The sequence below is a fragment of the Bos javanicus genome, chromosome 5, assembly GCF_032452875.1.
Source record: "Bos javanicus breed banteng chromosome 5, ARS-OSU_banteng_1.0, whole genome shotgun sequence".
NCBI lineage: Eukaryota > Metazoa > Chordata > Mammalia > Artiodactyla > Bovidae > Bos > Bos javanicus.
This window is the reverse complement of record NC_083872.1, coordinates 77,001,228-77,024,544: the sequence shown is the minus strand read 5'-3', so window position 1 is coordinate 77,024,544 and position 23,317 is coordinate 77,001,228. Positions and strand designations below refer to the sequence as shown.

The 23,317-nt window shown below is 36.6% G+C and overlaps 1 protein-coding gene across 1 annotated transcript in view; it reads right to left on the bottom strand.

The window, feature by feature from the left end:
* Positions 1 to 1,996: 1,996 nt before the first annotated feature.
* The window catches only part of SYT10 (synaptotagmin 10), a 116,144-nt gene continuing 94,823 nt past the window's right edge, over positions 1,997 to 23,317 (bottom strand). The window contains exons 4-7 of the mRNA XM_061417419.1: positions 21,090 to 21,210; positions 9,796 to 9,967; positions 5,907 to 6,036; positions 1,997 to 2,629 (exon numbers count right to left, since the gene is read on the bottom strand). Coding sequence (XP_061273403.1) covers positions 2,558 to 2,629; positions 5,907 to 6,036; positions 9,796 to 9,967; positions 21,090 to 21,210 — 495 coding nt within the window. The 3' untranslated portion in view covers positions 1,997 to 2,557. The remainder of the gene's footprint in view (positions 2,630 to 5,906; positions 6,037 to 9,795; positions 9,968 to 21,089; positions 21,211 to 23,317) is intronic.

Below are 23,317 nucleotides of genomic sequence, written 5' to 3'. Positions count from 1 at the left end.
GACCTGAATTCAGTCTCTGGGTCAAGAAGATTCCCTGGAGAAGGGAAAGGCAACCCACTCCAGTACTTTTGCCTGCAGAATTCCATGGACTGAGAAGCCTGGCAGGCTATAGTCAATGGGGTTGCAAAGAGTTGGACATGACTGAGCAACTAATACTTTCACACCATTTTAAATCATGCATTTAAAATCTGTTATGAATTTTCTCCCTTTAATCTCTCAAGGATTAGCAAATGGTCAGTCCTGATATGTTTATTCTAATCCCTAGGAAACAATAATTTAAAAAAAAATTATCTTAAACTTTTAGTCCACAATGGCCACATTAAAGTCTCCTAGTTGGCTGGTTGTTTGTGTTTTTTACTGTAAACACTGACTATTTCTACATAGGAGGCAAAGAAAAGCATGAATAAAAATCCTTAAGTAGGTTTTAGGTGAAAAAAAATTATCATACTAAGGAAATATAGTTACTAATTAATTGTAAGCTGCAGCTATGCCTATAAACAATTGTCTTTGAACATGTTATTTTTATTAAGAGTCTTCTCATTTGACAATTTTATTTTCCAATAAAACAAAGAATTACAAAATAGAAGTGTCATCTTCAGTCATATTGTCTATAGCAAGTGGTTCTTTTAGGCTTGGTAAGGTTTCTTTAGTTTTAAACCAGAAAATGTTAGCCAGGAATACTTGTTTTCATTGAGATGCCACAAGTAGTTTTGAAAAATTTTAGGGAATTATGTATGACTTAAAAATATTAATTTGTAAAATAGTTACATCTTAATTAATGGTAATACCATCATATGAGAGGTGCCAACATACAAAATCTCAAGACTTTGAAACCTAATTTTAATATTTAGAAATAAGGGATTTTACTAAAATCAAAATTTTGCAATTGCTGATAAAATTTTCTCATTCTGTATTGGTGTTTTTCCTTCTGGCTTACTTCACTATGTATAATAGGCTCCAGATGTATGAAACGAGGTGCCAGTAAAGGTTCAATGCACGATGCTGGATGCTTGGGGCTGGTGCACTGGGACGACCCAGAGGGATGGTGTGGGGAGGGAGGAGGGAGGAGGGTTCAGGATGGGGAACACATGTATACTAATTAAATAATTTTCTATTAAAGAAAAAAAAATTTTTTTTTTTCTCATTCTGATGAATCTGTTTTTAAGGCCTAACTGCAGATTTTCTTGCTTTTTGGGGGGTGGGGGAGGGGGAGAAGATTTGGATTTAACCTTCTGTCTTTGGATAAGCTTGAAACATACACAATACATATCTCAAAAGTAAGGCTGGGGTCATTCAATATAGATATATTCTAATAGGGCCCAGAAACATGACAATAAAAAGTTGACATGATTTAAAGGAAAGTTCTGCAAAAACATTGCATTGTTTTTACAACTAGTGGCCTGATTCTTGATTCTTATGAGGACAAAACCTTTCACAAAAGACTGTGGGTCTGTGCCTTAAGAATTATTTGTTTTTTATTAGATGTTGAAGTTGAATTATTTATAATTTTATAATTTGCTGAAAAATAAGTAATTTTTTTCTTTAAGAAAATACCCATTTCTAAAGATTAGCTTCTGTTTGAGTTTAAAAGTCACTATCACTGTGTACAATCCAAATGGCAATAAGCACAGAGATTTATTGTAACTTTGGTGTCAGTATGTCTATCAGGAATACAGGATCCATGTGATAACTTTATGTCACAAAATAAACATGTTGTAGTACTTGAGAACCTCATGAGTTCTGATTCTATTCATTTAGGAATACTAATGCTACATTTGAGAATACGAATAATAGAATTTTTTAAATATCAAACAGTGCTACAGATATTTGAACTAGTAACTTTAAGACAGTATAAAATAGTAGCCCAAATGGCTCAATCTCCATTTGCCAGCTACTAAATATTCTTAAATGTATACTCAGAGAGGATCTTCAAATTATAGTGTTTTCTCTATATCTTAAAGAATAAGCTTGAAAGAAAAAGTTTAGAGTTTAGCAAAAACCAAACTTCACCAAGAAAAGATTTTGTTGAGAATGAAAGAATAAATAATAAGTAAATTAATAAATTATATTAATTTGATTATTTAATGCAGTGACTAAAGCTCACATTTTCCATTAAGGTTTATATAGAACCATATACACAACTGGAAATGAACATAATTTTAACAAAGTCAAAACCATACATATATGACATGTGCTACTTTACACAATAGCAGCATTAACTATATTTAATTTTAGATAAGTATGGATTATTTTCAAAAATGTATTATTTGCTTATTCAGAGAATTTACAATTTATTAAAAACAGTTTTTCTGCTAATTGGCATATGACACAAATAATAAAATGCCTTATGTAAGTAAAGACCATTTGTATTCAAGTAAAATATATTAAGATGTTCAAAATCAGTAAACAGACAATAAAGGCAAATAAAATTTACACAATATTTTGTTTGTTATCAGGATGTATTTCAAATGAGGAAATAAAATCTTCCACTTTTTTTTTCTGATTTGGTGAGTACATGGTCCTGGGTCCTCATTATAATGACATTATTTTGGAAGCATTATGGTGTGGAAGTTGGCTTGGGAGATGGACAGGATCCTTGACTATCAAAACTGGTCGCCCGGCCAGGTAACTGAAAGATAATAATTTTATAATGTACAAAAAAAAATAATAAAGTGGGTAATTGTTGTTACCTTTTAATAGTGAATATTCACACCCATGATATGCTAGTCTCTGAAGAGAAGATATACATAACTCCCCATGACCTTCATAACTCACCTTCTCAGGTGGCGTGAGGGGACGCAAACATCTCACAAAAATGTAGGCAGAGCATGGTACATAGATGACATGCAGGGAAACTGCAGATTCATTTCACATTCTATCACAGACTATTAGTTTTAGACTATTAGGCTCAGATGGCAAAGAATCTGCCTACAATGTAGGAGATCCAGGTTTGATCCCTGGGTTGGGAAGATCCCTGGCAAAGGGAATGGCTACCCACTCCAGTATTCTTGCCTGGTGAATTCCATGGACAGTGGAGCCTGGTGGGCTACAGTCCATGGGGCCACAAAGAATCGCGGGAAACAACTGAGCAACTAACACTTTCATTCTAAGGTTGGGTAAAAGCAAGAAGGTTCAAGACACAAGAGCCTGCATTCCATTTGCTGTAAGGCAGGAGGTGATTTTTATAGAAGCAATTAAAGAGAAGGACTGAGTTTGGAAAATAGGAGCCACAGGGATAAAGAATAATTTCTTCTAGTCCCTAAATATTATGTATATTTTAAACACTTAATTACAATAGGATAAACTTTTATATCCAAGTAGAAGTAGACAGATTTTCCAAGTGATGTTTTAGTCTCTTTCTTACCAATTTATTCAGCTCTTGAGTAATTGTTCCCTTCTCATTTTAATCCCTGCTGTGGCAACAAAACACATAATTCCACACACAGCACTTTCCCACAATTCAAAATCCAGCCAGTTCTTAGGTCTGTAGTCCCTATGTTCTGTTTGACCAGTGAATGCAGGTGCAGAAGTCAGAAAAAGTGAGCTATATGCTGGAGAAACTACCTCTGCATAATTTTTTCAGCCCTCCTGTCCTCTGCTAGTTAGCAACTAGAAAATTGTATCTAGGATCTTCTTCTGATGTTTATCCTTCCTATATACCCTACAATGACTGAAAAGTTCTCCTATGCTTTCACACACAAATTCATGCCTATTTCATAGTTTTTCCTCATCATATAAATGTATAACTGCTTATTGTTGTTCAGTTGCCCTAAACAACAGTCAGTCATGTTCGACTCTTCACAACCCCATGGACTGCTGCATGCCCAACTTACTGAAAGTGAAAGTGAAGTAGCTCAGTCGTGTCCGACTCTTTGCGACCCCATGTACTGTAGCCTACCAGGCTCCTCTGTCCATGGGATTTTCCAGGCAATAGTACTGGAGTGGATTGCCATTTCCTTCTCCAGTGGATCTTTCCGACCCAGGGATCGAACCCAGGTCTCCAGCATTGTAGACAGACGCTTTACTGTGTGAGCCAAGAAATTATAGTATGCTTTGGGTCATAAAACATCTGTCCTTTCATTAGTTAAAAGTTGTTGATCACACTATCTCACTTATCCCTACATCATTCCTATAAACTCTGTAAGAGCGTGTATTTCTCTTTTTTAAATATTTATTAATTTTTTGGCTGTGCTGGGTCTTCAGGATCTTTGGTTGTGGAATGAGGATGCTTAGTTGCCACATGTAGAGCCTAGTTCCCTGACCAGGGGTCAAACCTGAGGCCCCTGCATTGGGAATGCAGAGTCTTAGTCACTGGACAATCAGGGAAGTCCCAGAGGTGTGCATCTCTATTTTCTAAATATAGAGAAATGTAGCTGCAGATAAAGCACCTGGTCTGCCCAGGATTAGACAGTCAGAGGGACAAGGGTTAGAATTCATGTCTGCCTTCAGTGTAGTACTCTGCCTAGCAAACTCTGTTCTTATGTCTAGATTCTTAGACCTAATAATCACTTTTCAAACTAAGTAAAAACAAAGATGAGAATCAGGAAAAGAATAGTTAAGCAGTAGCATGTACTTCAGATAATACACGTTGTTGAAATGAAACAACCTTCTCAGGACTTATTCAGTTATTATTTAGGGGAAAGTGCTGTGTGAATGTGCACTTGCATAGCATGTCTGTCTTTTATGATTTACAATAAATGATGAAGTGAGTTAAAGATTTGGAACATTAATGTAATAAAGCAGATAATTTATCTAAGATGACATTTCACCTCCTATGTCTGAGTATGTGCTGTTTATATAATGTTCATGGAATTTTTCCCATAATGTCTTGAGTAACACAGCCAAGGTCACATTTTTGTGATCAAGCTGAGAACAGAACGAGGGCTCAATGACATTTAGTTAATTATACTGCTCTGTCTCTCCTATTCAATGTATGCTTAGTGACAGAATAAGAAGTAGAATTTTATCCATGGGAGAAATAGCAATGTATACTTCACTTACTATTACTGTGTGGTTATCATAAATTTTTGCATAAATTTCACCTCTTATCAACTCACAACTAATTAGATCATATAAATAATTTATTTTGAGGTTCTTCAAGATATTCCAGTCTTTGGAAAAGAAAGTCACTTCATCTGGCAACATTCAGTGTATCTGCTTTCATGGCTAAAAGTTCTGATAGAAACTGGTATTGATATTGCTTCTAGTTAATATAACTATTAATATTAGTTCTATTTAGAACAACATTGTGCTATACTCTGTGTTAAGTACTTAATAGTCAGCAGTTTGTCTAGTTTTACTCTATGTTTACTGCTATTAAGTAGTAATAACAGAAACTTAAGTTTATGTCTTGCCCAAGGTTCTCCAATATGTGGTCACACAGCAGAGCCAGGTTTTCAACTTAGGCAAACTGATGCCTCAACATTTTTAAAAACAATCTGTGAGACTTTTTACTTCCTGGACAGAGCCAGTAACTATATACCTCCTCCCTTACATATTAAGTGACATCTTTATTTAGGGATTCTTGGGAAGTTTATGTGAGGTGGCTGTTTTCACAAAAGAGAAGCAACAAAATTCAGTTTCCAGGTAATAATGAATTTACTTGATTGTCCACCACTTAATGACACAAGTTTTCAGATTATGTAGAGAAAATAATAGATTTGCAGTTTTTACGGACTTACTCTAAAGGAATACCAAGCTCAAGAAAATTTAGTTATTTAAAAAAACCAACAAGACATACAGAATTTTGCATACTGGATAACTGAGTCTATGGGACAAAAACAAGAGCAAATAGCTATTTTTTTAAAAAGGTGAATATGTAAAATGTTAGTGAAATGTTAGCAGATAAATAATATTTAAACAAGAGATAAAGAAAAAAGTAGATGTGAGAGAGGTCCAAAGCTTACCTCCAACAAGGGGTGCCAATGTGTTATTGGTTTTCGGTGATAGGTCAACATTTCATTCCAGTGGTCTCGCCCAAGACCCTTGGCGTCCAGTCCTGTTCTACAAACTCCTATGACCTCATTGTGTCCTACCCTATGATTTGGAGAATATTTTACTTTCATTCCAATATTCAAAGATAAGTTTCACACACCTTAACAGAATTTTAAGCACAATTAAAACAGTAGATTTTGTGATAAGTTCTAGATAATTTTACATATTAAACTACTTCAGGCCAAATGAAGAGTCTTAAGCAAGTTAAAACTTACTAAACAAGATTGGGCTTCCCAGATGGTTCTAGTGGTAAAGAACCCAACTGCCAATGCAGGAGATATGAAAGATGCAGGTTCAATTCCTAGGTCAGGAAGATCCCCTGAAATTGGGCATGGCAACCCATTTCAGTGTTCTTGCCTAGAGAATCCCTTGGACAGAGGAGCCTGGCGGGCTACAATCAATACGGTCGCAAAAAGTAGAACACAACTGAAGTCACTGAGCAGGATCAGCATTCAAAAATGAATTTTTAAAAGGACTATACCCAAACTATTTTAGGGCTCTGTAAATTAAGCACATTTCACAATAATAGGAGTGTGAATGAGAAATGCCACTTGGTCCTTACCTATATGATGCATTTCTTTCTTGGAAGCAGACCTATTAACTTTAAGTGATGTAACTCTAATCTCCTTTTCCCAAAGGGCTTAATGTTTTATAATGATGCATAAATTACTCATAAAGAGTTCCATAAGTGAGCTTGTATAAATGACCATAATTAACTGATTCTAAATGATATGTCAGTGAATGTTACCACTGGTATAATAATTAAACAGGGAAGGGCTACATTTTGAACCATGGCATTTAACTTACTGAATAGCATCAGAGCATAGTGAACATTCTTGTTTTCTATTCATGCCTTGTTTTCATAGCAATAAATCAAAATAATATGACAGTTAATGTTTTTGAGAGCTTATTATGTGTGAGACACTTTTCTAAGTAATTTAAATGTACTGACTCACTTAATCTTTACATCATGACCATGAATATCATTATTATCAATTCATTTTTGCAGACAAAGAAGTTAAAAATTCAGAAGGGACCTGCCTGCCTTTGTACACTTAGTAAGAGATAGAAGCCTTGAATCAAAAGAGTTGACCCAAACACATATGGGGTAAGCTGCTTCTCAAGAACAGAATGCAAGTTAAAGGCATTTTTTCTAGCATTATTTTGACAGAAAACTCTAAGGAGATTTTTGAGATGATTTTAGGGCACTTCTCACTGTCACTGATGTAGTAATTGTACAGTTAATTAATGATGTAGTAATTAACTGATGTATTATGGCAGAAAGCAAAGAGGAACTAAAGAGCCTCTTGATGAAAGTGAAAGAGGAGAGTGAAAAAGCTGGCTTAAAACTCAACATTCAAAAAACTAAGATCATGATATCTGGTCCTATCACTTCATGGCAAATAGATAGGAAAATAATGGAAACAGTGACAGACTTTATTTGCGGGGGGGGGGGGTCCAAAATCACTGCATCTGGTGACTGCAGCCATGGAATTAAAAGACACTTGCTCCTTGGAAGAAAAGCTATGTAACAACCTAGACAGCATATTAAAAAGCAGAGACATTACTTTGCCAACAAAGGTCTGTCTAGTCAAAGCAATGGTTTTTCCAGTAGTTATGAATGAATGCACAAGTTGGACCATAATGAAAGCTGAGCGCTGAAGAATTGATGCTTTTGAACTGTGTTGTTGAGAGTCCCTTGGACAGCAAGGAGATCCAAACAGCCCATTCTAAAGGAAATCAGTCCTGACTATTCATTGGAAGGACTGATGCTGAAGCTGAAACTCCAATATTTTGGCCACCTGATGCGAAGAACTGACTCATTAGAAAAGATGCTGATGCTTAGAAGGCTCAAAGGCAGGAGGAGAAGGAGACAATAGAGGATGAGATGGTTGGATGGCATCACCAACTCAATGGACATGAGTTTGAGCAAGCTCCGGGAGTTGGTGATGGACAGGGAAGCCTGGCATGCTGTAGTCCATGGGGTCTCAAAGAATAAGATACTACTGAATGACTGAGCTGAACCGACTGAATTTCAGAAGGGACTGGGAGATGATTAAATAGTGCCCACCTTTATACAATTAAGGATATTGAGGATTCTTGAGGATGCATTCATTAATTCAATTATTCACTTTCTCAGTATGCAACAAATATTTATTAGATTCTTAAAGGAGCCACAGGTTTTTCCTAGGCACTGAGGATAAAACAATAAACAAGTCACTGCCTTCAAAGAGTTTACAACCTATTGAATTAATGTCATTAGCAGACTAAAAGGTAGATAAGGAAAAACATAGTTTGAGCAAACTCTGGTCGCTGGTGATGGACAGGGAAGCCTGTGTGCTGCAGTCCATGGGGTCACAAAGAGTCAGATATGACTGAGTGAGTGAACTGAACTGGACTGATGCTTAGGATCTTTCCCTTTAAAATGAAGTCCCCACAAAAGTATATATTTATAAATAACTTTCAAAATTCATTTTACAGATTGTCAGGGTCCACTTCCCTAAAGTCATTTGGGTGACAAATGCTCAGTTGTATCTACCTGCAGTCTTTGCTGTGAGAAACCAATGGGAGTAATTTTTTGATAAAGTGGAACAAGGGGTTCTGATTGAAACACTGTAATATTTTTAGAGTTTGCCATTTCAACTATAAATTCAAGATTTTTCTCTCTCTCTCTCTTTAAACATTGTCAGCTTTTCTATAATCTGTGATATAAACTAACTTCAAATAGATAGTATAAATCATCTTATCTTTCAGTACTTCATTTTTCTAGCTGTCATCCAGAGTATACCATTTTTGATGTTTCTCTGTTATAGGGTCCTGTCTACTACCATTCACATAATAATACAAAATAGACACTCTGAATATGTATGCATTCTGTATCACTTGTGTTATCTTTAGAACAAAATAAGACACTATCTATGTGCTGATAATTTTGTAGTTTAAATATACAAGATTCATTTTTGAAAGCCTCATAAATATAAAGAGAAAACAATAAGAAGAATTATATAGCAAGGAACTTCAGTGGAACACAAGTTCAGAGGAAGAAGAGATTGATTAGCCAAGAAAGACGCAGAAATGGTGACTCGAGCGGAGCTGTAAACCATGAATGAAATGAGATAAACTGAGCAGGGCAACATTTCAGATAAGGAAGGAGTAGGTGCTCCAACAGGAAGAAGATTCAGTGCTTTACTCAGGAGTTACCTGTTTATTTTATAAATGGAGAAGTAATCAAAATGTGTGAGCTAGAAGAACTATCCATAAAGCAATGATTTAAGATTAGTGTGAAACCTTCAAGGCAATAACAATATAGACAATATTCACCTTCAATTATTAATACTCACTGTTCACAATTCCACATTATACTAATGTTTCAAAAATGGAAAAGTGAATCTCTAAGAGAAAACTTGCCCTTTACACAGCTAATTAATGATAGAGCTCAGGTAAGCATCATGATATTCATATTCCAGCCCACTTGGAAAAGCAAAATCCATTGATTGTAATTTCTGCTGTTACTATTTTTAAAAACTTCACAAAAGTGTTTCTTATAATGTATCCCATACAGCTTCCACACCCATTATGTCACAATACTCAGGTAACCTGTCCTTCAACTTCAGAATGATGTACTTTGGAAAAGAAAAATGAAATGTTATAGCACAGAATAAAGTAAATTTTGAATAAATATTTTTTCCCTTTTCCAATTTAAATTAAAATTCTTGTAGCAGAAAATAAACTGAAAAGCTGAATTTGGTCCACATATGACTAAATGTAGCAATTACTCTGTGAGTAAAGAAATGAACATACCTATCATAATCCATGACTGCAATGGAGAGGCTGACCTGGTCCACATTCTCCGGAGGGATGTCGAAAATAATTGCTTCATTGTATACAGGGTTTAGAGTGTTTTTCTTCGTAGTTGTCTTCTTCTTTTTTAATCTTCGACCCTCACACATCAGAGACACTTTGACATAAGGATCTAGCAATAGAAAGGTAGTTTTAATAAAATGCAAATAATAGTACAAAGCACAAATAAAAACTGTGGTTAATTTTATTAAATAAGAAAAGTGGTATATTATGCCCTATAGTGGTATATTATGTCCTATAATGATATATTATGTCCTGTAGTTTCAATTATACCAAAGAAATTCTTGCACTGTTAAGAAAGTTCTAGGACCTACAACAGATTTCCCAACCTGGAAATCCAGCAAAGGGACTGAGAACTCCCAGGGACTTTGACATTGGAGGCCAGTGGGATTTGATTACAGAACTTCCACAGGACTGGGGAAAGAGACTCTTGGAGCGCGTAAACAATACCTTGTGCCCACCAGGATCCAAGAGAAAGGAGTAGCGTCCACATAAGAGACTGAGCCAGACATGCATGTGTGTGTCCAAGAGTCTCTGGAGAAAGCATCGGTCAACAGTGGCCTGCTGCAGAGTCAGGGACACTGAATACAATAGTGCAGGCATAAGTCCTTTTGAAAGAAGTCTCCATTATCGCCATTACCACTACCATAGTTTGACCTCAGGCCAAAAAACAGGAAAGGACCACAGCCCCGATCACCAACAGAAAATTGGATTAAAGATATATTAATCATGGCACCACCTACCAGAACAAGAACCAGATTCCCCCACAGTCAGTCTCTCCCATCAGGAAGCTTCCCAAGCCTCTTATCCTTATCCATTGGAAAGCAGATAGAATGAAAACCACAATCACAGAAAACTAACCAAACTGATCACATAGAACACAGCCTTGTCTAACTCAATGAAACTTTGAGCCATGCCGTGTAGGGCCACCCAAGATGGATGGGTCATGGTGTAGAGATCTGACAAAAACGTGGTCCACTGGAGAAGGGAATGGCAAACCACTTCAGTATTCTTGCCTTGAAAACCCTGTGAACAGTATGAAAAGGTAAAACGATAAGACATTGAAAGATGAACTCCTCAGCTAGGTAGGAGCCCAATATACTACTGGAATAGTGGAGAAATAACTCCAGAAAGATGGAGAGACAGAGCCAAAGTGAAAACAATGCCCAGGTGTGGATGTGACTGGTGATGGAAGCAATGTCTGATGACTTCCTATGAACAATATTGCATAGGAAACTGGAATGTTAGGTCTATGAATCAAGGTAAATCAGAAGTGGTCAAACAGAAGATGGCAAGAGTGACCATTGACACTTTATGAATCAGTGAACTAAAATGAACCAGAATGGGTGAATTTAATTCAGATGATCATTATATCTACTACTGCGGGCAAGAATCGCTTAGAAAAAAGTGGAATAGCCCTCATAGTCAACAAAATAGTCCAAAATGCAGTACTTGGGTGCAATCTCAAAAATGAAAGAATGATCTCTATTCATTTACAAGGCAAACCATTCAATATCAGAGTAACCCAAGTCTATGCTCCAACCACTTATGCTAAAGAAGCTGAACAGTTCTATGATTATCTACAAGACCTTTTAGAACTAACATCCAAAAAAAATGTATTTTTCATCATAAGGGACAGGAATGCAAAAATAGGAAGTCAAGAGATACCTGGAGTAACAGGCAAGTTTAGTCTTGGAGTACAAAACGAAGCAGGGCAAAGGCTAACAGAGTTTTGCCAAGATAACACACTGCACATAGCAAACATTCACTTCCAAGAACACAAGAGACAACTCTACACATGGACATCACCAGATGGTCAATATCAAAATGAGACTGATTATTTTCTTTGCAGCTGAAGATGGAAAAGCTCTATACAGTCAGCAAAAACAAGACCAGGAGCTGACTGTGGCTCAGATCATGAACTCCTTATTACAAAATTTAGGCTAAAACTGAAGAAAGTAGGGAAAACCACTAGACCATTCAGGTATGACCTAAATCAAATCTCTTAATTATGCAGTGGATGTGACAAACAGATTCAAGGGATTAAATCTTATACACAGAGTGCCTGGAAAACTGTGGACAGAGGTTCATGACATTGTATAGAAGGTGATGATCAAGAGCATCCTCAAGAAAAATAAAGGCAAAATGGTTGCCTGAGGAGACCTTACAAATTGCTAAGAGAAGAAGAGATCCTAAAGGCAAAGGAAAAAAAGGGAAAATATACCCATTTGAATACAGAGTTCCAAAGAATAGCAAGGAGAGATAAGAAAGCCTTCCTTAGTGATCAATGCAAAGAAATAGAGGAAAACAATAGAATGGAAAAGACTAGCTATCTCTTAAAGAAAATTAGAGACACCAAGGGAACATTTCATGCAAAAATGGGCACACTAAAGGACAGAAATGGTATGGACCTAACAGAAGCAGAAGATATTAAGAGGTGGCAGAAATACACAGAAGAACTATACAGAAAAGATCTTAGTGACCAGGGTAACCACGATGGTATGATCACTGACCTAGAGCCAGATATCCTGGATTGAGAAGTCAAGTAGGCCTTAGGAAGCATCACAATGAACAAAGCTAGTGGAGGTGATGGAACTACAGTTGAGATATTTCAAATCCTAAAAGATGATGCTGTGAAAGTGTTGCACTCAGTATGCCAGCAAATTTGGAAAACTCAGCAGTGGCCACAGGACTGGAAAAGGTCAGTTTTCATTGAATCCCAAAGAAAGGCAACATCAAAGATTGTTTAAACTACAGCACAATTGCAGTCATCCCACGTGCTAGAAAAGTGATGCTCAAAATTCTACAAGCCACACTTCAGCAGTACATGAACTGAGAACTTCCAGATGTTTAAGCTGGACTTAGAAAAGGCAGAGGAACTGGAAATCAAATGCCAACATCAATTGGATCATCGAAAAATCAAGGAAGTTCCAGAAAAACATCTACTTCTGCTTTATTGACTATGCCAAAGCCTTTGACTGTATGCATTATAACAAACAGTGGAAAATTCTAAGAGATGGGAATACCAGAACAATTTATCTGCCACCTCAGAAATCTGTATGCAGGTCAAGAATCAACAGTTAGAATTGGACATGGAACAAAAGACTGGTTCCAAATTGGGAAAGGAGCACATCAAAGCTGTATATTGTGACCCTGCTTATTTAACTTACATGCAGAGTACATCATGTGAAATGCTGGGCTGGATGAAGCACAATCTGGAATCAAGATTGCTGGAAGAAATATCAAAAACCTCAGATACGCAGATTACACCACCCTTATGGCAGAGTGTGAAGAGGAACTAAAGAGCCTCTTGATGAAAGTGAAAGAGGAGAGTGAAAAAGCTGACTTAAAACTCAACATTGAAGAAACAAAGATCATGGCATCTGGTCCCATCACTTCACAGCAAATAGATGGGGAAACAATGGAAACAGTATCAGACTTTATTTTGGGGGGCTCCAAAATCACTGCAGATGGTGACTGCAGCCAAGGTGACTTGCTCCTTGGAAGAAAAGCTATGAACAACCTAGACAGCATATTAAAAAGCAGAGACATTGCTTTGTTGACAAAGGTCTGTCTAGTCAAAGCTATGGTTTTTCCAGTAGTCACATATGGATGTGAGAGTTGAACTATAAAGAAAGCTGAGCACCAAAGAATTGATGTTTTTGAACTGTGGTGCTGGAGAAGACTCTTGAGAGTCCCTTGGACTGCAAGAAGATCCATCCTGTCTATCCTGAAATAAATCAGTCCTGAATATTCATTGGAAGGACTGATGCTGAGGCTGAAGCTGCAATACTTTAGTCACCTGATAGGAAGAACTGACTCATTAGAAAGATTTTGATTCTGGGAAAGGTTGAAGGTAGGAGGAGAAGGGGATGGCAGACGATGAGATGGTTGGATGGCCTCATTAACTTAATATACATGAGTTTGAACAAGCTCCGTTGTTGGTGACAGACAGGGAAGCCTGGCGTGCTGCAGTCCATGGGACCCAAAGAGTTGGACATGACTGAGCAACTGAACTGAATGACTGATGTCCTATTGTATTACCAGTTTTATAATTAAATGGCATAACTGGGGGCAACAGAATAAGACTTCTTATTGAATGAACTAGAAAAGAATTAGCTGATCACTGTGTTTAATACAACAGAGAAAATCCACTATTTTACCAGGAGCCAGTCTAAATTATAATGTGTCTTTTAGTTATTTGAGGACATGTTTTAGTGTAAAAGATATCTAAGGAATATAATCCAAATAGGAACAATTGTATTTATTTTCTTCAAAGTGATTTAGAATTAGAAGACTAAAATTTATGAAATAGCAATTGTATCTACATAAGTATATATAATCACAATGAATTGAAATTAGCAAAACTATACTTGTTAGGACTGTCTTGAATTGTTGGAAAAGGCACTAAATTTAGAGGTTCTGTTTCAGTCATCATGCTTGATAAGGAGTTTGGATTGAAGGAATGATTACTACAAATCATTTATTAAATGCTCAGCCATATAAAATGAAAAAAGGTAAAATTTGGTTTACATATATTCTCAAGGAAGTTTCGTCAAATGTATTGTCTATATGATGTCAATAGGAAAGAGAAATTTTCATTTAGGCTATATTTTTATGGGCCAAAGAGGACAAATAATTGGTAACAAGTTTTGCCCTAGCTGATCGATCTCTAACCTTAAGTAGAAAAACTGTCATAGTATTATAGAAAATCATACAATATTTGCAATAAGGAGTTCGTGATCTGAGCCACAGTCAGCTCCCAGTCTTGTTTTTGCTGCCTATGTAGAGCTTCTCCATCTTCAGCTGCAAAGAAAATAATCAATCTCATTTCAATACTGACCATCTTCCAATGTCCATGTGTAGAGTCATTTCTTGTGTTGTTGGAAGAGGGTGTTTGCTATGAGCATTGCCTTATCTTGGCAAAACTCTGTTAGACTTAACTTACCTGTTACTAGAGGTTTCTCTTGACTTCCTACTTTTGCATTCCAGTCCCCTATGACAAAAATGACATCTTTTTTGGATGTTAGTTCTAGAAGGTCTTGTAAGTCTTCATGGAACCATTCAACTTCAGCTTATCTGGCATTAGTGGTTGGGGCACAGTCTTGGATTACTCTGATACTGAATCATTTGCCTTGGAAATGAACAGAGATCATTCTGTCCTTTTGAGATTGCACCTAAGTACTGTACTTTGGACTTTTGTTGACTATGAGAGCTACTCCATTTCTTCTAAGGGATTCTTAGAAGTAGTAGATATAGTGGCCCACAGTAGTAGATATAATGGTCACCTGAATTAATTTCACCCATTCCAGTCCATTTTAGTTTACTGATTCCTAAAATCGTGATGTTCACTCTTGCCATCTCCTGCTTTACCATTTCCAATTTACCTTGATTCATGGACCTAACATTTTAATTTCCTATACAATCTTGTTCTTTACAGCATCAGACTTTACTTCCATCACTGGTCACATCCACAACTGGGCATTGTTTTCATTTTGGCTCTGTCTCTTCATTCTTTCTGGAGTTATTTCTCCAAAACATTAAAAAAAAAAAAAAAAAAAAAAAACCCAAAGATCATGGCATCTGGTCCCATCACTTCATAACAAATAGATGGGGAAACAATGGAAATGGTGACAGTCTTTATTTTCTTAGGCTCCAAAATCACTGCAGATGGTGACTGCAGCCATGAAATTAAAAGACACTTACTCCTTGGAAGAGAAGCTATGACCAACCTAGACAGGATATTAAAAAGCAGAAACATTACTTTGCTGACAAAGTCTGTCTAGTGGAAACTATGTTTTTTCCAGTAGTCATGTATGGATGTGAGAGTTGGACCATAATGAAAGCTGACCACTGAAGAATTGATGCTTTTGAACTGTGGTATTGAAGAAGACTCTTGAGAGTCCCTTGGACTGCAAAGAGATCCAACCAGTCCATCCTAAAAGAAATCAGTCCTCAATAGTCATTGAAAGGACTGAAGCTTAAGCTCCAATTCTTTGGCCACCTAATGGGAAGAACTGACTCATTAGAAAAGACCCTGATGCTGGGAAAGATTGAAAGCAGGAGAAGGGGGCAACAGAGGATGATATGGTTGGATGGCATCACTGACTCAATATACCGTGAGTTTGAGCAAGTTTTGGGAGTTTGTGATGGACAGGGAAGCCTGCAACAGTCCATGGGGTCACAGAGTCAGACAGGACTGAGCGACTGAACTGAACTGAACTGAACTGATATAACATTTATCAAAAGTTTGCTTTTTGTACCTTTTTATTAAAAGGAAGCATGGTTTTGGAAGAGGGTATAGGCATTGGGGTGAGTTTGCTAGGTGGTAAAACTGTCTATTCTATCTTCATTTGTTCTTTTTTTTTTTTCCATTACAATTACCCTCCAATTATAGCACCACAATTTTTTTCACTCTATCAATGTAATAATAGATCTTATTTCCTTAGAATAAGCCAAAAATGTGATATTAATTTATTTCAGCAAATGAATGAAATGAATGTTTTTTAGATTCTAGAAAAATGTATCTGTATATTTCATAAACATTTGTACCAAGGGGCCAAAACACATTTTGTGGCTGGAAATAAGGTATATAGAGGAAAACAAGGTAAAAGGGAAATATTCAATGACTGCTTGTATTTTTTAAAACTTTTTATTTTATATTGGCATACAGTTGTCAAACTCAGCTGAGCGACTAACAAACACACATATAGAGTTGATTAACAATGTTGTGTTAGTTTTAGGTTTACAGCAAAGTGGTTCAGTTATGCATATATTTTTATGCATATTCATGCATCTATTCTTTTTCTGGGCTTCCCTGGTAGCTCAGACGGTAAAGCATCTGCCTACAATGTAGGAGACCTGGGTTCGATCCCTGAGTAGGGAAGATCCCCTGGAGAAAGAAATGGCAACCCATTCCAGTATTCATGCCTGGAAAATCCCATGGACCAAGGAGGCTGGTGGGCTACAGTACATCGGGTCGCAAAGAGTTGGACACGACTGAGTGACTTCACTTCACTTCACTTCACTTCATTCTTTTTCTAATTCTTTTCCCATTTAGGCTGTTACAGTATTGAGTAGAGTTATCTTCCCTATACAGTAGGTGCTTGTTGTTTATCCATTTTAAATATAGCAGGGTGTGGTGGTGGTTTAATTGCTAAGGCATGTCTGACTCTTGTGATCCCATGGACTGTAGCTGCCAGGCTCCTCTGTCCATGGGATTCTCCGGGCAAGAATACTGGAATGGGTTGCCATTTCCTTCTTCAGAGGATCTTCCTGACCCAGGAATTGAACCCTGGATCCCCTGAATTGCAGGCAGATTCTTTACTGACTTATCTATGAGGGAAGCCCAGGTTGTATATATCAATAGCATTGTGTACATATCAATCCCCTATTCCCTGGCTATTCCTTCCCCCCACCCATTCCCCCTGGTAACCATAAGTTTGTTCTCTAACTCTGTGAGTTTGTCTAAATAGAAATATTGATCAATGGAACAGGATGGAAAACCCAGAAATAAACCCATGCACCTATGGTCAATTAATCTATGACAAAAGTGGAAAAATTAAACAATGAAATAATGGAGGTAAGATAGTCTCTTCAATAAATGGTGCTGGGAAAACTAGACAGCTATATGTTAAAAAATGAAATTAGAACATTCTTTAGCAGCATACACAAAAATAAGCTCAAAATAGATTAAAGGCCTAAATGTGAGACCAGACACTATAAAACTCTTAAGAGTACCCATGGATGATTCATGTCAATGTATGGCAAAAACCACTACAATATTGTAAAGTAATTAGCCTCCAATTAAAATAAATACATTAATTTTTTTAAAAAAAAACCTCTTAGAGCAAGACATAGGCAGAAGACTTTCTGACATAAATCGCAGCAACATCTTTTTTTTTGATCTGTCTCTCACGGTAATGGAAATGAAAGCAAAAATAAACAAATGGGACTTAATTAAACTCAAAAGCTTTTGCATAGCAAAGGAAACAATAAACAAAACTAAAAGACAATCCACAGAAAGGGAGAAAATATTTGCAAACAATGTGACTGACAAGGGGTTTGTTTTCAATATTTACAAAGAGATCATACATTTTAACATCATCAAAGCAAACAACCCAAGGCTTCCCTGGTTGCTCAGTGGTAAAGAATACACCTGTCAATGCAGGAGATATGGGGTCAGTCCCTGATCTGGGAAGACCCCACTTCCATGGAGCAACTAAGCCCACAACCCACAACTACTCTTAAGCCTAAACACTCCAGAGCCCAGGAGCCACAACTACTGAGCCCACACGCAGCAACTACTGAAGCCCATGAGCCCTAGAGCCCGTGCTCCACAACAATAGAAGCCACAACATTGAGAAACCCAAATGGCCTCTACAGAGTAGCTCCCGTTCACCTCAACTAGAGACAAGCACATGCAGCAACAAAGACCCAACACAGCAAAAATATAAATAATAAAGAAATAAATAAAAATTATAAAATACAATCAAATCAAAACATGGGCTGAAGATCCAAATAGACATTTCTCCAAAGAAGACATATAGATGGCCAGAAGGCATATGAAAAGATGCTCAACATTGCTAATTACTTAGAGAAATACAAATCAAAACTATAATAAGATATCACCTCACACTAGTCAGAATGGTTATTATCAAAAAAGTCAACAAAAAATATATGCTGGAGAGGGTGTGGAAAGAAGGGAATCTTCCTAATCTGTTGGTGGAAATGTAAATTGATACAGCCACTATAAAGGTTTCTTCAAAAACTGGGTCTTCCCTAGTGGTTCAGACAGTAAAGAATCTGCCCACTATGCTGGAGACACAGGTTTGGTCCCTGGGTTGGGAGGATCCCCTGGAGAAGGGAGTGTCTACCCATTCCCTTTTTCCCTTAAGAATTGCAGTATTCTCATCTGGAAAATCCTATGGACAGAGGACCCTGGCAGGCTATAGCCCATGGGGTCACAAAGAGTCAGACACAACTGAGCAACTAACACTTCACTTCAAAAACTAAAAATACAGCTACCATATGACACTGCAATCCCATTCCTGGGCATATACCCAGAGAAAAACATGATCTGAATGGATACATGTATCCCAGTGTTCACTGTTTTACAATAACCAAGACATGGAAGCACCTTAAATGTCCATTGATAGTGGAATGGATAAAGAAGATGTATACACACACACATGATGGAATATTATTCACCTATTAAAAGAGAATGAAATAATGCCATTTGCAGTAACATGGATGGACCTAGAGAAGTCATACTAAGTTAAATCAGTCAGATAAAGAGAAATACTGCATGGTATTGCTTATATGCAAATCTGAAAATGATATAAATGAACTTATTTGCAAAATAGAAACATTCCTATATATTTTTCAATTTTTAATCATAGGAACTATGTTCTAAGGAAGAAACTCACTTTTGTGGTATGAGCCCCAGGCCTAAGCCTCTTATTAACAGTGAGAATGAGGCCTGGTTTATCATTTACTACCCCCATCATGTCTCTGATGACATTTCTCTATTAGTGATAAAGATAATTTACTGGTTCCTTACTTGATTCACAAGGCTGATGTGTGACTTAATGAGGTGATGTTCTCAAAGCATGCACTCCCCTGATGAGAAGCTTCATAGAAATAAAAAATATTCTTGAATTTAATTACAACTTTGCTATTTGCTTGTCTGGAAATTTGGTTCTCTTTCAATACATGGTAGAAAGAGCAAAATAAACAATAATTTGCAGAATACATTGTTTATCTTAAGTTCTTCCACATTTTGTTTACCTAAGACTTTTTCACCAAAATGAATGTAGAATTAATTTCCTTTCTTTCTATCTTTACATTTCAACTATGCATTGCAAATTTTAAAAAATGAATAAAAATTCATAACAAATTTTAAAAGATGAGACAGAGAAAGACATGCAATGAGAAGTCTCCTTCCCATCTGTTCCCATACTTCTCCACCCCTCAGTTTTTATATATCACTCAATTATTTCTTTATGCAAATATTAGCAACATGATATATATTTTAAGATTACACATTCTTATATCAAAAGGAGCATGATATCCATATTTATGCTTGTACATCATTTTTTATTCAGTTAATTTTTCCTGGAATCCTTTCTACATTAGAGCTCTTAATATTTTTTGTGTTGCAAATTTAGTTTATTTTGTTCTGAAGAACTAAAAGGTTATAGATTGCACTCCCCATGTCATCTTTTACTATATTTGCATTACTATTTCTTATTTATTTAATTCAACAAATGCTATTGACCTCCGTACTCTGTCCTTATCATTTTTTCTTCCACAGAGCTGTGCCAAAGTTCCCTATTAACTTACAAATAACTCTCCAGAACTGCGGTGCTTTAAATGAAGGGATTAAAGAGAATGATGGGGTTTTACCTCTTTATCAAATCTAGAACAAGGGTAATTTTCTCCACTAATGTTTTTAAGAAACTTTAAGGTGTGTTCATTTACTTTATTATATCTCTCTGTTCCTGCATTCATGCATGCTCAGTCACTTCAGTTGTGCTCGACTCTTTGTGACCCCACGGACTATAGCCCTCCAGGCTCCTCTGTCCATGGAATTCTTCAGGCCAGAATACTGGAGTGGGTAGCCTTTCCCTTCTCCATAGGATCTTCCCAATCCAGGGATCGAACCCAGATCTCCCACATTGCAGGTGGATTCTTTACCAGCTGACCCACAAGGGAAGCCCCAAAGTATATGGTAAGTTACACATTTTTTGTGAAAGAACTAAATCAGTAGAGAAAGAAATTAAAATATAAACCCAAGTTCAAAGACAATCTACTTGATAATACCTTTCAAAAATGCCATAGTGATAATGTAAACTAAAGAGGTGTTTAGAACACTTTAGTTGGTAATTTTTTTTCCTACTTTTATAGTGCCCCAGGCTTCCCAGGTGGTGCTAGTGGTAAAGAACACACCTGTCAATGCAAGAGACATAGAGATGCTGGTTTAATCTTGGGAAGATCCCCTGGAGAAGAAAATGGCCACCTACTCCAGTATTCTTGCCTGGAGAATCCCATGGACAGAGGAGCCTGGCGGGCTACAGTCCATGGGTTCACAAAGAGTCGGACACAACTGAAGTGACTTAGCATATAGTGCCCCACAACAGACAAATGAACTTAATAATTCAGTAGCCATTCATAATTTCAGCTATATGGCATGTTATTTTGGTAATGTCCCCATTAGCCAATTGTGAACATACCTGATGAGCCAGTGACATCCATAGCCTTCAGGTTTCTGCACTTGATGACGGTCAATGTCATACGTCCAGCAGTTGGCAAATAACAAAGGGAAAACATGATTTCACCCAGATCTATACTTTCCTAGAAAGGAAATAAGTAACATTAGCAATTTAAAACACCAGATAGTGAAAAAAAAATTACTGCTGAGTAAAAAAAATCACTTTAATGGACTATTTGAATTTCATTTTAAATTTTTTTATTGAGGATATATGTTACAATGCAAAAATGCTCTAATAAACAGGTAAGAAAAGAGAGTATATCCCAGGTGGTATTTTGATATATCTACTTGTATTTCTAACCAGAATCTCAAACTTAATACAGTCAGAATAAGACTGCTGGTTCTACTTATTTGCAAACATTTACTAAAACCAGTTCCTCTGTCATCTTTCCAAAATCAGGAAATGGTATCTTAATTCATCCAGAGGTTGCAGTTAAAAACCTAGCACTTACTTTTATTCTTCTTTTTCTCTCACCCCTAACACATCCAATCCACATCTTGCCTACATTATCTATAAAACATATCTGAAATTACTGACATTCTTTGCAGCTCTATTACTATTAATCTCATGGAAGCCACTTTCACTTTTTATCAGGATTACTGCAAAGATTAATCAGAAGCAGTCAGTGTGGTGACTTATGAAATGCAAACCACATTATCTCACTTTCCTGCTTAAAATCATCTAAACAGCTGGTATATCTAGGAAATTCCAGATTAATACCTTTTGTCCTGGTATAATTATCCAGAATATCTCTGTCTATTATTAAATATGTCTTTGTTTAGATAATGTATTACAAAGTCATTCACATAGGCCCCATGTGATCTGGTCTCATCTATCACTCTGTTAATCTCTTGCCCCTTCCTCAGTTCACTCTCATGTAGGCCAAAAGCCTTTTTCTCAGTTATTCATCAGATGGTGTTTGTGCTTTTGACTTTTGCATTTTCTTTTTCTCTCCCATAACTTTATATGGCTGACTCAGCTCACCATATAGGGCTCAGCTCAAAAAAAAATCTCTTCAGTGAGGCCTTCCTCCTTCCTATCCTATACCCACCCTAATCACAGATTCTTCACATTTTTTCATAGCACTAAGCATCATCAGAATTATCTTTCAAATTCATTTTTCATTTTCCCGACTCCCATATGTAAGGTCTAAGGGAATATAGATCTTATCTATCTTATTTTTGTAACCTAGTGAAAGTACATAGCTGACTTTCAGTGCAGTTTCTAAGGAATGAAAATACTATTAATTAATCTGGATAAAAATCTGAACAGCTTTGCTTCATTTGTAAAGTAAAACTGTCCGTAGTATCCTGGAATAGATAAATTTGCTGTCAAAGTCTGCATAGATGGTGGACAAATGAAAATGAGTGTGAACAATGCACATTCTGGATGCTTCTCAAAAAGTTGTTTACAGGAGTTAAATTAAATTATTCCTGGTTAGAAAATCTGTGGTAGATTTAATATGGGGAAGAACAAGTTGCTATTCATTCAGGTTCATAAAACTTGGTTCTTAAAATTTTTTCATGAAACACTATTAACATTTATTGGACTAATTCTTACAATTCAAGTTCTGATCTATGTAATTCCCATTTCTTTATTCATGGTCTAGAATTAGTGTTAGTTGCTCAGTCATGTCTGACTCTTTTCTACCCCATGGACTATGCACAATAGCCAACCAGGCTCCTCAGTTCATGGAATTATCCAGGCATGAATATGGAGTGGATAGCCATTCACTTCTCCAGCGGATCTTCCTGACCCAAGGACAGAACCTGGGGTTCCTGCATTGCAGGCAGATTCTTTACCTTCTGAACCATCAGGCCTAGCAATTAAGAGCATAAATATTAGAGTCAGCTAAAGTTGCACTGACTCCTGTTTTCTCCTTCTGAGCTGTGAGATCCTAGGAAATTTAATTAAGCTTTGAATCTCGGAAATTTCATTTTCAGATTGAAGAAAATATCCTCCCCACAGGGGTTTTAATCAGTAATTGAGATAATGTAAATAAAGTTCAAGGCATTTAACAAAGTGTCTGGCATATGATAAGGCATGCTGTTTTGTTCATTGCTGTATTGCTATCACATGGAGCAATGTCTTAACACATATCAGGCGCTCAGAAATATTGGATAAGTGAAAAAAATAAATAGAAGAATTATTATTTTTAAAAAAGGGTAAGAAAATAATTATTTTAAAAC